General features: G+C 43.3%; 1 protein-coding gene across 1 annotated transcript in view; it reads right to left on the reverse strand.

Moving 5' to 3' along the window:
* HTRA1 (HtrA serine peptidase 1) overlaps nucleotides 1-13,376 on the reverse strand; it is a 31,987-nt gene that overhangs the window by 16,297 nt on the left and 2,314 nt on the right. Inside the window, 2 exon segments of the mRNA XM_033066265.2 lie at nucleotides 150-354; nucleotides 701-800. Of these exon segments, the coding sequence (XP_032922156.2) occupies nucleotides 150-354; nucleotides 701-800 (305 nt within the window).

Raw genomic sequence — 13,376 nt, forward strand, 5'->3', positions numbered from 1 at the left:
CCTGGCTTTTAAAAACATGAATCCACCTAGTTCAACCTAGCCCAGTAAACCTCTTGTTTTTCCCTTCAAACCTGAAAAATCAACACGAGTTTTTGGAAAGAAGGATGTTAAATTAGAGGAGTAAAATGTGCCTTTCTTTAACAACTCACCTGAGAATCTATTTTAATTAGTGCAATGTCAGATTTTTCATCAACATCTTTAATTTTGGCTTCGTAGGTCTCCCCATTCTTCAGCTCCACCTTGACCCGGTTCTTGTTGGTGACCACATGGGCGTTGGTCACTATCAGCCCATCTTCAGAGACAATGAACCCTGAGCCACTGGCAACTGGAACCTCCCTCTTGGAAAAAGGAAGTCTGAAAGATAAGGGAAATAAAACGTTTATTGCTGCAAAAAAGCCAAAAGGTCACAAATCATTCATTCCTAGTAACACACAGCCAAAAGGAGTTTGGTGAGTTTTAAAGTTTTAAGATATCTGCTGTTACTCTCATGAAGAAGATAAAGCACACCCATTAGTTTAACTAATTTTTTCTTTCCATGACCCTCAAATTATCTTCAATTCTTAAGCATGACAAATATTTCTTGTCTCAAAACCTCTTTACTATTTCATATCATCAATCAACATTTCTGTCATGCTGGCAGCTGTTTTCAAGAATTAAAAAAAAAAAAAATTAAAAAATCAAGACTGGGCATCTTGTTTACTTGCGAAATAATTCAATGTGAACCACAGCAGGAGCGATCTTCTCCACCACATCTGCTATAAAGTTGTATTTGTGCCTCAGGCTGTTCGGATGTTCTTGGCCTGAAATAGAAACAGAGGACATGTCATGAGTTCTTCAAGTGACTGCAGGAGGGTCATTGCAAAACACCTGAATTAAAAAAAGCTCTGAGTGGGTATCTTTCCCTTCCTTAAAAGTCATCTGCAGCGTGACATTTGGCCCTAGATTTCCTCCCTGCTTCTCTGCACAGAGGTGGAGTGCTTTGCCCTTAGGAAAACGGATCCTGGTCTGGAGTGCACCCCACTGGGCCATGGGCAGCGTGGCTTCATCCCACTGTGGTGCCCAGGGGTGAGGCACTGCAGGAGCACAGGGTTTATTTTATTCCCTGGCTGCACCGCCCACTCTCCCTTTGTGAAAGGCATTTTGTACTCAGATGCCTCCACTGCTGCTCTCCTTTTCTGGATGGTCTACTTAGCCTGCATGGTCTTCTCAGATTAAACAAACGAGCTCTGTTCCTCTGCCAAGATACGCCTTCTTGCAGGGTTTTGAAGTCTCAGGCTGCTGCTTTTGTAAAATGCTGAGGACACAGAGGTCCTGACCCCCGTGCAAGCCTTCAGCAGCTGCTGAGAAAGTTTAACTTGGATATACAAGGCTGGGTTTCGTTTCCCACCAGTGTCCCCACACAGCCTGACCCAGCAGCCCCTGGCTGGCACCTCCACCTGGAAGCACCTTCCACACAATCCACATTCAAGGCATCCTTCCCACTGATGCTCCCTGAGGTCCATCAGCTCCACAGAGGGGTGGATCCCACCCTGCCTTGGAGTCACATATATAAAAATGTCCCATAAAAGTTCAGTCTGAGAATCAATTTCTCAGCTCACCACGTTTCCATTTTAACTTTTTTTTTTTGTGAACACATAAAATGAGCCACCCCCAGGGCTATAAAATAGATATAACAACACAATGGGATCACAAAGCTCTGCATTCCTGGGCAGTGCAGTAACAAAAGCTCATGGTCACTGAGTATTCAACAGGGGCCAGTGGGATTTTCAAAAGCCACTGGATACCCAACAGAAAACCTGTCTGCACCAAGAGGCATCTAAAAATCTCTGGGAAAAAACTCACAATTCTGACACAGCTTCTCCTCCTCAAGCAGTTCAGGGGCAAAACATTCCTTTTTAAAATTGGGAGCAACTATGCAAATTGGGAACACCCCAAAGTTATTCTGTGTTCCTTCAGAGGCAAGATTTGTTTTCATTTCAGTTTTATCTGGTGCATCCATCTCATACAGGCACAAGCCAAGCCTGTAACAGACTTTCAGAGCAGCATTAATGTGTTGTGCTGCTCCCATCCATCTTTGCCATTTGGCTTCTAAATCCATGCAGAGATTAAAGCAATAAGCAGCTTGTGGATGCTGTAAGTGCCTTTGACAGTGTAAGAGGACGATTTATTTGCAGACTCACAGGAGACCAAGGACTATCCCATAAAACCATCCCAATACCAAAACCCTGAATGACCTTTGCTATTGGAAAAACCAGAGAGGAAGACCGTGCAAATTTTAAAGTACACACTGGAAGCAATAATGATTTGAGAACAAAGTGCCACTGCTTTAAACACTAACCAGTCACTGGTTTGATTCAGGGGCAAACGTGTTCCAGGTGACTTCCCAATGCCAAGCAGCACACACTGCCCTCATGAGAAGGGTGCATGCTCCCCCCAAACACCATCTGTCACCCAAGAACAGGTATTTTTCTAATTTATACCCTGTGAAACACCTCAAGGGCTTTTAACTGCAGCCCATCAAAAGCAGCAGCCGCAGCAGTAACCACAAAATCCACCGTGCTGTCTCAGAAATGTTTATCTGCTTTATGAAGCAGCAACATCGATCAGGAAACTTTTGTCCTCACCTCACTGTTTTCCTCAAGAGCATTCAGTGCTTTCTGATTTACACATGAGCTGTTGCCCTTGGGCTTTCACCTCACAGAGGCATAAGGGCTTGCTGATTGGGAAATATCAATTTACCAAACCACTTATATTCCCTACCAGAAATATTCAGTATCAAACAAGTCATGCAAAGCTGACAATTATAACAGAGATAGTTTTGGGAAACTGCAGTTTGGAATTATCCACTTGCACTAAATAGGTGCTTGGACAGATTATTGGATGGGATTGATGTGGTGCTGGGCTAAAACACCACAGGGCACTGCTGCAGCCATCGATACACTTTTTGATCACTGCTTATAAAATGATTTCATCTCAGCTGCAATGCTGCAGACATCCAAAGGTCACATCCTGCCCTTGGGAAAAAAAAAAACTCCATGGATGAGGGAACTACACAGGCAAAACACAGCTTTTTTTTCATGCCTTCAATCTTTTTTTGCTTTTAGCTATTGAAGAAGAAAAAGGATGCCCAGGCTGTACATGGTGAGACTGCTAATCCTTCACCTCAGAGCTGCCTTCCCTTGGAACTGGAGCTAGAAAAGTCAGGATTTCAGAGGCAACAGGATTTTGTCTATAATCCACCTCCTCAGGCAGTCCCAAACTAAACTGCAGAGTGAAAAAAAAAAAAAAAAAAAGTTCAGAATTTCCTACTTTGTAAAAGTTAGATAATAAATCCTAATTCATGGCATACTGACCCAAAAAGCTCACAGCAGCTGTACACGCCTGCCTATTGCTTATGTATTAGGAATTCCTGCATTGTGTAACACAGTTTTGCAACTGCTCTTGAACCACTGCCCATTTAAATGGAAAACATACCTTTTTAAAGCAAATAAACAACAGTCAAAGTACAAATCTTGATGAATTCATTAATGAATGTTAACTAAAAAAATCCTATGTACTGGTCTTTACCATCGACATAAAATCTGAAGGCTGTAGTAGAAGTATTGATACATTGAAAATTTCTTTCATCACTGTGATAAAGAATAATGGAGGGAAAAAAGCCAAGCTAATTGCTCTTTGGGAGCAATTCTGACTGCACATGGGGAGCTGAGAGCTGCACTGATCTTCCCTACAAGAAACCACCTCGGTGTGAAATTTTATCTAAGATTTGAACCTAGGCACAAACTACCATGGGGAAGCCTAAATGGCCATAAAACACCAACATTACAAATTTAATATGGGCAGATGCTCATTCCTCAACCAGCACAGGGCAGTTCCCAGCCATCAGCAGCCCCTGTAGAATGCAGCAGTGAATCTGAGGACCTCACCAGGTATACTTTCCTCTTCTCTCTTACACATCTATTTTCCAGCTGTACCAATAGCTCAGGGCCTTAGTAGCAAACACTTGGTTTTGGTTTTGGTTTGGAGGAGATTTTTTTTTTGGTGGAGGTGGTGTTGTTTCGGTTTGTTTCTAAATCATTGAGAGTTGGGCTTGAATAAAGCTCCAGTTCCTAAATACCTTCAGGCTCTGACGTTCAAATCTTCCCAGACTGCTCCTCTTTCTATTTATATGCTGTGATTATTGTGTTTTGTAACGTTTTTATTGAACTATTGCACAATGCCCTAAATGCCCACGAGCACGACTAAGAAACCTTTATTAATGACATTATAAAGATGATTGTTGTGAATTCAGTTAATGACAAAAAAAATCTCAAAACCAAAACATAAATAGGTTATAGCATGAAGAATTCCCAAGGCAACTAATTCTTCAAGGACTTCAAAGGTGTGCTGGCTGCCAGCCCTGAAATGAGAAGGCAAATCTCTGCCAACTGGCATTAACAGGGCTAATAAATCAGTAAACAGACTGCTAGGGGAGCAAGACAGAGTACCAAGCCATGAAAAAAGCACACCCAGCTGTAAACAACTGAAGTAATTTGGTTTCATAAAGAGGAGCCAAAAAGCAAATTAAGATCTGCGTTCTGGTTAGGTCATTACTCAAAGTGGCATCGGTGCAATGATGCTCACAGCTCACCCATGCTGCTTTTGGTGCTTGTTTTGAGCCAACCTGAAGAGATGCTTTGGAGATAGAAATCTCACCAAAGTAACCTCTCCCCTTCTGCTGGGAGAGCTGTGTCTGCTGCTCTGGAAGGGCTTCTCTTGGCACAGAGAAGAGAGCAGGTCTCCAAACAAAGCTTTGGGCACATGTCAGACATGGGGCTTTTCCCCAGACAGTTTTCACCTGTTTTCCCTATTTCAAAAAGGGGGGGTCCTTTTCTGTATCAGGACTGAAGTAAGGAGCAAAGTAATTATCCCATTTAATGGGACTTTTTGTCGTAGACATGATGAAAGGGGGGAAAAGGCACATCCCACCAACTCTGTGCCACCCTCGCTGAAGGGCTGCAGCCTATGGGATAACAAAAGCTATGAAATGATTCAGGCTGCTGAAATAGGTGATTCTCCTCCTGCACTCACCACTTGTTTAGACACACACAAGGGTTTGAAAGCATGGCTTGGGCTTGGGATTCTCTGCAGAATGAAACCAAAAGAGCCCCAGCACTCACGAAACCTCTGGGCTGCCAGAACCGGTGACTACTGACACAAACCACAAACCGAGTTTTGCTTGGAGAGCTTCCACCCTCCCAAATAAAACTCCAGCCGCTGGTGTTTGTACAAACTTCCATTCATGCCATGTAAAAAACTTCAAACCTCTGACTATGGAGACAAAAAAAATTCCAGCAAAGGTGCTCAACTCGCTGAAAACAAGGGGATCAGCAAGCCCTGCTAGAGAGAGTCAAGGAAAAAGTGTGGGAATCTGCTGCCACACTTTCTTTTTTTAAATTGCAGAATACTGCAAGCCTAAATATTCCACTTCCTATTCAAGGATAAATTGTGTAATTCACCAAAAAAAGGGTATTACACAATGAAAACCTAAGAAAATAAAGAACAACATTCTACGTGTCACAGGCAATTTGCTCAAGAGCAACTCTTAGGTCATTGGAGGGAATTTTGAGAGGTCTAAACCACAGCACCTTGTTAATGCAGATGCTATTGCATCAGTTATTTTTCCTCCTGTATAATCCATGCAGAAACTCAACACTCTTCACAGATTTCTGGGAGGAAATTCTGTATTACTGTGACATCCCTAAAAGCAAAAATATTTTCATAGCTCTAAATAATGATGGAATAAAATGCTTGAAATCTCTCCAAACAGTGAACTGCATCAGTCTGGTCTTCACTTAAAATATTTCCTTGCAGCAAGAGCCACTGCAAGATTCAAGTGAGGACTTTAAATGAAATTGCTATTTGGCATAAATGCACACCTGCAAAGAGAAACTAAAGTCCATTTTCATCATCATAATATTTACATGATCAATTCTTTCTTGGCAGTCTTCAACAAGGACTTTGTATTCTCCCTGCTAATCCAAAAGCAGAAACTCATTCATTTTAATCACTGGTTTTAAACAAACCCAAAAGGGCTGCCAAGCTAAACAAAACAGGGAATCTACACAAAGTTCATAGAACAGAACAGCTCTCAAATTAATGGCAACACAGGACACTTTTCAGCCCAATGTGTGGTCACTCATAGAACAAAAGCACGTTTGAGTAACAAAAGTGAAAAAGTTTCATGTTTTAATTGACATTCTACTCTTTCACTTCTGGCCACAAATTAATGCTTGCCCTGAGAAGAGCTTGGAAAGGAAAGGTATTGAGAATCCAGTAAAAGCAGATAATGGAAGCACAAGAATGTTACCAATATCTGACATCCCATCCCTGGAAGTGTCCAAGAACGGGTTGGACAGGGCTGGAGCAGCCTGGGACAGTGGAAGGCGTCCTGCCCATGACAGGGAATGAAATGGGCTTTAAGGTCCCTTCCAAGCCTGACCACTCTCTGAAACTTATCTGGAGAGAATGACATAAAGAGTTCTTGTGTATTTATAAAACAACAACAAAGAGTATTTGAAGATAATGAAATTGCAAAGCAAAGTCTTCAGAGAACTTTGTCCAGCTTCCTTCTCAGTGGGAATCAGACCTCTTTGGGATCCAGCACCAAGGCCATTCAGGATGTTCTTGTCACTGAAAATGGTCAGTGGGCAAATTCCTCATGTAACATGCCCACAGATTTTCTCTAGGAAGTTCCTATATAATTTCAGATTTACACTTCCATTTTTAGCCAAACAGGAACTTCTACAAGGCAGAATAAGTGGGAAGTTAATCAGATACAGAATGTCTTTGCTACAACTCAGCTCCTGAATTGCTTTAGTCACAGGATTGGAAGGTTCTGCTTAGAAGGAATGCTCTGGATGGGTGCATTTTGGTCCAAGCTGTGTTACTCAGTCTCCATGCAACTTGTGAAAAGCAATTTCTGCTTTACTGTCTTAAATTTAGTTCTAAAATGGGCATAACCCCTATTTTATCTGATTGGAACAATCTCGGGCTTTAGCAACCCTTACAGAACCTCACAGGGAGAAAATATGTATATAAAAACTCTCAGGAATGCCAGAAATTCCTTTATAAACCAAGTGCACTGGCTGCCCTGCAAAACAGACTCACAGCTACAGCAGCAAGGAGCAAAAACCATCGAGACTTCAGACCTGATGAGGCTCAAAAGCAACTGGGTGTCAGCAGGGAGGGCAGGGATCCAGAGAGGAGTGACAGCTCCATCTAAAACAACAGGAAACTGCAATTCCTTCTGTAAACAGCAGCGGTGAGGTGGGAGGAAACCCAGCTTGTGCATAAACAGGCAGGCCTGGAGCCCAGGGAAGGGAAGGGAAGGGAAGGAGGAACGCAGCCCTGGGAGCAGGAACACGCCGTTCCTGCAGCATTGCCATATTCATACAGTGCTGGGAGAGGGGGCTCAGCTGAAATGACAAATTGATTGGGAGCCAGAAGCCCTGTGACAAAGGCACAGAGCTGTGGTGGCTGTGCCAGAGTGCCCTGCAAGGCAGCAGGAGTGGCACCAGCAGGGGAGGCAGCGTGCAGGGAGATGCTCAGACATGGGATAAAGGTGAGGAGCAATCCAGGACAAGGGCAAAGAGTGCTGAGCTCGGAAATATCGTTAACAGCAGCCCTGGCTGAGCTGGAAACACCAAGAGATGTAAGTCAGGTAGTTATGGAAAAGAGTCTGCCCCATTTCCTGCAGACAGAGGAACAGAATATTTCAGCCAACAGGTTAAAGCAGACAATCTTCTTCTCTGCAGAAGGCTGAAAATACAACAGATGAGTCAGGAATAACTTCTCCTCTCCTTTTTTTTCCAGCCCTGCTCAGTTTGTGTCCCTTCCAAGTGGGGTCATCACCCTGCTTTACCTCCCAGCTCCAACAGGCAGAGAACCAGCAAAATAATGTCACAACAGCCATGAAGTACCAATGATGTGGTAATTCCTATATCCCACATGGAACCAGCAGCTGTCTGATCTTGAGAGTTCCTCTTAAAATTATAAACCCATTAAGATCTCATTTTAAGTACGTGAGAATCTTTCACACTGCATCTTCAGAAGAAATCCCTGCTTAAGAGAGACTTAGCTTCAACTTCCAGGAACCCTGGTATGAAGACACCAGGGAATAAAAACAAGTTCTTGTTTTCATGTTTCTTAAATTTCTCTCTAGTCTAAAAAAAAACCCAAAAAAAACCTCTCAAGGGGAAAGCCAATAAAAAGCTTCCTAAGATGCTGCTTTCCTGCAGCTGGAGAAGGCAACTTTGCTGCAGCAGGACTTAGCAGTGACAGGGAGCTGATACAAATAAGGATCAAATCTATAGGAAAAAATAGACAGAAAAGCCTCAGAGCAGTAATAAAACAGACACCACTCCTACTCTGGGGGGTTGTAATTGTACAATACATGAACCCAGCATAACTCCATTGCAAAAGCCTCAACAGCCTGAAAAATCTGTCAGCCTTTGGCAGTATTTTCTACATCTGTCTCAAGAATCACTCCAAGACCACCCAGATTTGTTTTATTGTAGACATCAGAAATCAGTGAGTGACTGGGAAATGAACCTGGAGTAATGTGGATGTTCCTTGTGCCACCCTACCTGGAGAGCTGCAGTAAGGGGTGGCACTGCTGTGATGAGGCAGCCACTGTCACACAGCTCCCTGCTCTCCTGCAGTTCCTCATGAAAGGGTAAAAGGACAGCAGGTTTCAATTTCACGCTCTCAAATATGCATTTTTCAAAGGTATTTAGAGTTCTAATTATGATATTCACTGCTCCCTTATCAATAATAGCTGTTTGAATATTGATGTTCTTATCTACACACTTATCCTGCTTTATTTTAGGAACCCTCCAGGTATTTTTCATATTTATAAGTGACTTCTGCTTGCTCACTTTTCGTGTCTGAACACAAAAGAAAACAAGGGTTAGCCAAGTTTACCTTCATAGATTGAGGTCTACACAGAGATAGAGAAAGGGCAGACACTCCAAACAGAGCCTGTGCTGTCCTGGAAAAAGGAGTGAATCATCCCTTTACCACCACAAATGCTGAAGCATGAAAATCCTGGGGGGTTGTGTTTATTTTGGGGGTGGGATGGTGGGAGGGGAGAGACTTGTTTGGGTTTCTCTTCCTTCCTAGTGCTTGGTCCACCCACTCCTTCCCTCCTCCAAGAGGATTTTCTGCAGATGCAGATCGACAGATCGTCGATGCTGTTAGCAGGGCAAAGCCAAAACTGCAGCCTGAAAGTTTGAGAAACAGAGTAATGGAAAAAGAAAAGTAATGGAAAACGGAGCAGCAATGCTGGCAAGGGGCAGAAAACTGAGCAGGGACTCATGAAAGCTCAGTTTGCTCTCAGCTCTGCTGCTGGCTGACCTTGAGTAAATCTCTTCATCTTTCCCTGCCCTAGATTCATTGTCTGTGCACTGGGGCAGTGACAGTGGGCTCTGGAAAAATATTGAGAGGTCCTCCTAATGTTACCCTCTGCTACAGAAAATATTTCAAATTTTAGACCTCTGGATAAATTCTGTGCATGGCTGTCAGATTTAATAAGCATTATTTTATCCGTCAGTTTTCTGGCAACAAAAATTTGTGCAAATCCAAGTGCTACCAGAAACATTTTAAGCACTGTAGCTCTGTCTCACTGGGATTTCTTGCAGCTCTGTAGAAGGGGATGTAGGAACTCCTCATTGCACATCCCTCTCCCATGCCTCACTAAAAAAAGTTTTACAAGAGTGAGGAGATGGAAAGACTGAGCAACCCCAATGGGGAAAAAATGTCAGAGACAAGAATGAGGTTTGGTTAACCAACATCACACAGTTTTAATGGCACTGCCACTCCTCTGCTGGCAGTGACAGGGCCAGGTACCAGCCTGGTGCCAGCCTGCAGGAAAGCAGAGGAAAATGCATCTGCTCACACATGAAACACATATTTGCGTTGTTTTTCCACTTTTTCCCTCCAGAAACAAGCTCCTGACACAGCACTTGTAACAAATTGCACAACCCAGCTGAACTCCAATCTTGTGCTTCACCTTATCAGTGTGCCAGGGTGCCTGATATTAACCCAGAAACTCAAGAGCTGCTCTGTCTGCCTGTGTCATTCATCTCCAGCTGCTAAAATACAGAAGCAAAGATCTTCTCAGTTCACTCAACTTTAAAATAACTTGTCACTTGTGTGCCGTCTCATAATCTTAAGATAAATTGTATATAACTCTTAAATACAACTGATAATTTATATAACTCTCCTATTACCTACAGATATAAGGTCAACATCCATTAATATAAGATAAATTATTTTTATAGCCCTTTGAGATAAGGAGGCTTATTTTTTTAGTTATATTCTTCTCTTTGAAGCAGGACAGTCAGTTTGGGAATCACAATGACCTGCATCCAGAAGGCAAAATAAAGCCTTTTATTCTACATCCTGAACACAGTCTCCAAAATAATGTCAGGTATTCACTTGGGCCCAGTTACAAAGGCAGAGGGACTCACTGCCAAGTCCAGCCAGAGATCCTGGAGGCCCCAGCAGCTTGTGGGACTGAGGAATGGCTGTATTTACAACACAAGTTCAGTTCCACAGTACCCCAGTTTCTATTTCTGACATTGCTTTCTTTCACTCCAAGCACACGTAAATTCGCATTTGAAAAATATTTTCCAGCTTCTCCTATTTCTTGGACGGCAGAGCCTGAGAGCTGCTGGGGATGTGCTGCCTCCCTCACATCCAAACTCTGCTTAACAACACTCCTGCTGCTTACTCATGGCCTCAAGTATTCCTGCCCAGTCCACAGGTACCTTTAAATTTCAAAGCCAGAAGATGAAAGGATTGAATCTTTCCTTGTTCCAAATCTGTGTTTACTGACTTGACTGTTTGAAGTCTGGAGACTGCAAAATTACTGCCTGCTCCTCTGGAAGGAAATCTAGATGTGGAGAGGGGAAAAGGTGAGTTCTTCAGACAAGCCACTTCTTACAGTTGCCTCCTCTCCTAGCTGAGCACTTGGCTTTGGAAATGCTTTTTAATCCCACACTTGGGAATTGGTTCTCTTCTGGAAAGATGTTGCTATTTATTTCCATTGCCTTCAGCTGCCTCTTCTCTCCCTCCCTCCCTTCTCCTGCTGCTGCAAAATAGACTGAGGAAAAGTTGGAAAAGAATGATGTTCAGACCACCCAAACAGCAGCTGAGGGAGGAGATGAAGTTCAGCACCACTGGAATGCTCATTTGTGCACTCAGACCCTGCAAACCTGCTCCTCCTGGGTCATTTTTAATAGACTTGGCACGTGCCAAGTAACCTGCCAAAGTCTCCCAACACTTCTTCAGCACACAAATAATAATAATAAAAACACCACCATGTGCCTGTTATTATCTTCTGGGAAACAGCTGAAAGCCTTGTTCATAACAACAGTATCAACTTCCCTCTTGATAAACATCTGGCTGAGTTCCCAACCCTCACAGAGTTCCCGGCTGAGTTTCTCTCCCTGCCCCAATTCCTCGTTCCTGCCAGGCTCAGCACTGCCAGCCCATCAGCAGTGTCAGGCACAGGAGTGCAGCTCCATCTCCTTCCCATCCTCTGCTGCACTGAGCTCACTCTTAGGCAGCCTCAGAAGGGCTCAGTTAATGACAAATGGGTTATTGACCGCAGAGGTCCTTTTCTCCAGACACATAATTACACAGAGACACTTGGATGCAGTTTTGCCTGGTGCATTTCAGAACACAAAGTCAGTCATTTTGCAAGAAACTGAGTGATTTTTTTTTTTGCGCTTCCCCTTTCTTGTCTCCAGAACTGTGAAACTGGATGATGAAGTGATGAAGTAGCAAAGTCTGTATCAGTGACACACAGCTTTCCAAACTGAGTTACCCCTCACTCTGCCTCCTCCCCAGACAATCAAGCTGCAATGACCTGATTAACCCAAACCCTAAGAGCTCCCACCAAACCCCAGATGTGACATCATGGTGTGGGCATGCCTGGGACAAGTGTGAGCCACCTGTGACAGATGCCAGCAAGCTGAGGACTGCTGAGCTCACTGGGATACCACATTAGACATAGGAAACCTAATACAAATATGAAAACATATAAAACCAGCTCAGAACCAGGCAGAAAATAGTCAGAAATGGAGAGCAACCACAAGGAATGTTCTTCTTCCTCGGGTTAATGAGGAAAGGACAAATCCAGGTTAGTTTATATTTTACAGTGTGAAGAGCACTACATGGAGAGAAGGACACACTGCCCCAAAACGCCTGCCAACATTTGTGGGAAAAATGAGGAAGGGAATAAAACCTGGTTTAAGTTGTGTGCTGAGCCTTCCTCCCTTGGTCAGCAGGAGGAATTTAAGGCCACCAAAAACATATTTGCAGAAGAAAAAGAAAACATCCTCCCAGCATGCTGAACCTCAGCACTGAGTCTTGAGGTCTCGTGGCACTGACCTCACTCCTGGGTGTGGGATGCTCTTACACAGCCACAGTTTCTGCCCAGAGGACATTCACCTTCCCTCTGCATTTGTATTTTCAGTGGTATCAACACACAGAGCTGCACCAGCACAGGCTCTGAACATCCTCTGGCAGCGTCTCTCATGCTCTGATGGAAAGGGAGGATTTTTAGTGACAGCTGCAGCCCAGGAGCCCTGTCCAGGGCTGGGAAGGGATTGAGTTTTTAAGGCTCATTTTGCACACAGACCCAGAGCAACCTGCTCCTGCTCTACTGCATCCTTTCAAACACAGCTGGTATTTGAAGAGATTCCCTGGGAATCACTGACAGACAAAAAAAAAAAAAAAAACAGCACTGGGAGGGGACTGTAGTAGATGAAAATTTAAAATTACAAAGTTTTACTTTATTTTAAGCAATATACACATCATTGTACTTGACCTGCTACTGAAATAGTGTGAAGTTTAAAAACAATGACAAGAAATGCTTCCCAAACACTTTCTCTATGTTCCCATCCCTTTGATTCCCTGTGCTGTTACATTGTATTGACCAAATTATTTATGTGTGTGTGTTCTACGAAAAAAAGGATAGAGATAACTCAGTCTTTAGATAGAGAAAGTACTCCTGATGATAAAATCAAAATAAGTCTGAAAAGTAACTAATTTAAGGAACCAAATATCAGGCAATGCTTTTTCAAAACATAGATTCAAGCACTTTACAGACTACTCTCCATCCCTTTTTATTTCAGGTTCTTTACATATGAAAAAAAGCTTTGCTGGTAGCAATGTTTGCTCTCATCCAGGGACAAACATGTGCTACTGGTTGGCTTCTCCAGCACTTTCTTTTTGTTCCAGAGGTGCAACAGGGCAAAATGATTGTCTGGAATTACTCCTGATGGATCTGTAACAGCAGAGCTCTCCCAGACAGGGGCTCTGTGCAT

This window comes from Catharus ustulatus, chromosome 8, assembly GCF_009819885.2.
Source record: "Catharus ustulatus isolate bCatUst1 chromosome 8, bCatUst1.pri.v2, whole genome shotgun sequence".
Lineage (NCBI taxonomy): Eukaryota > Metazoa > Chordata > Aves > Passeriformes > Turdidae > Catharus > Catharus ustulatus.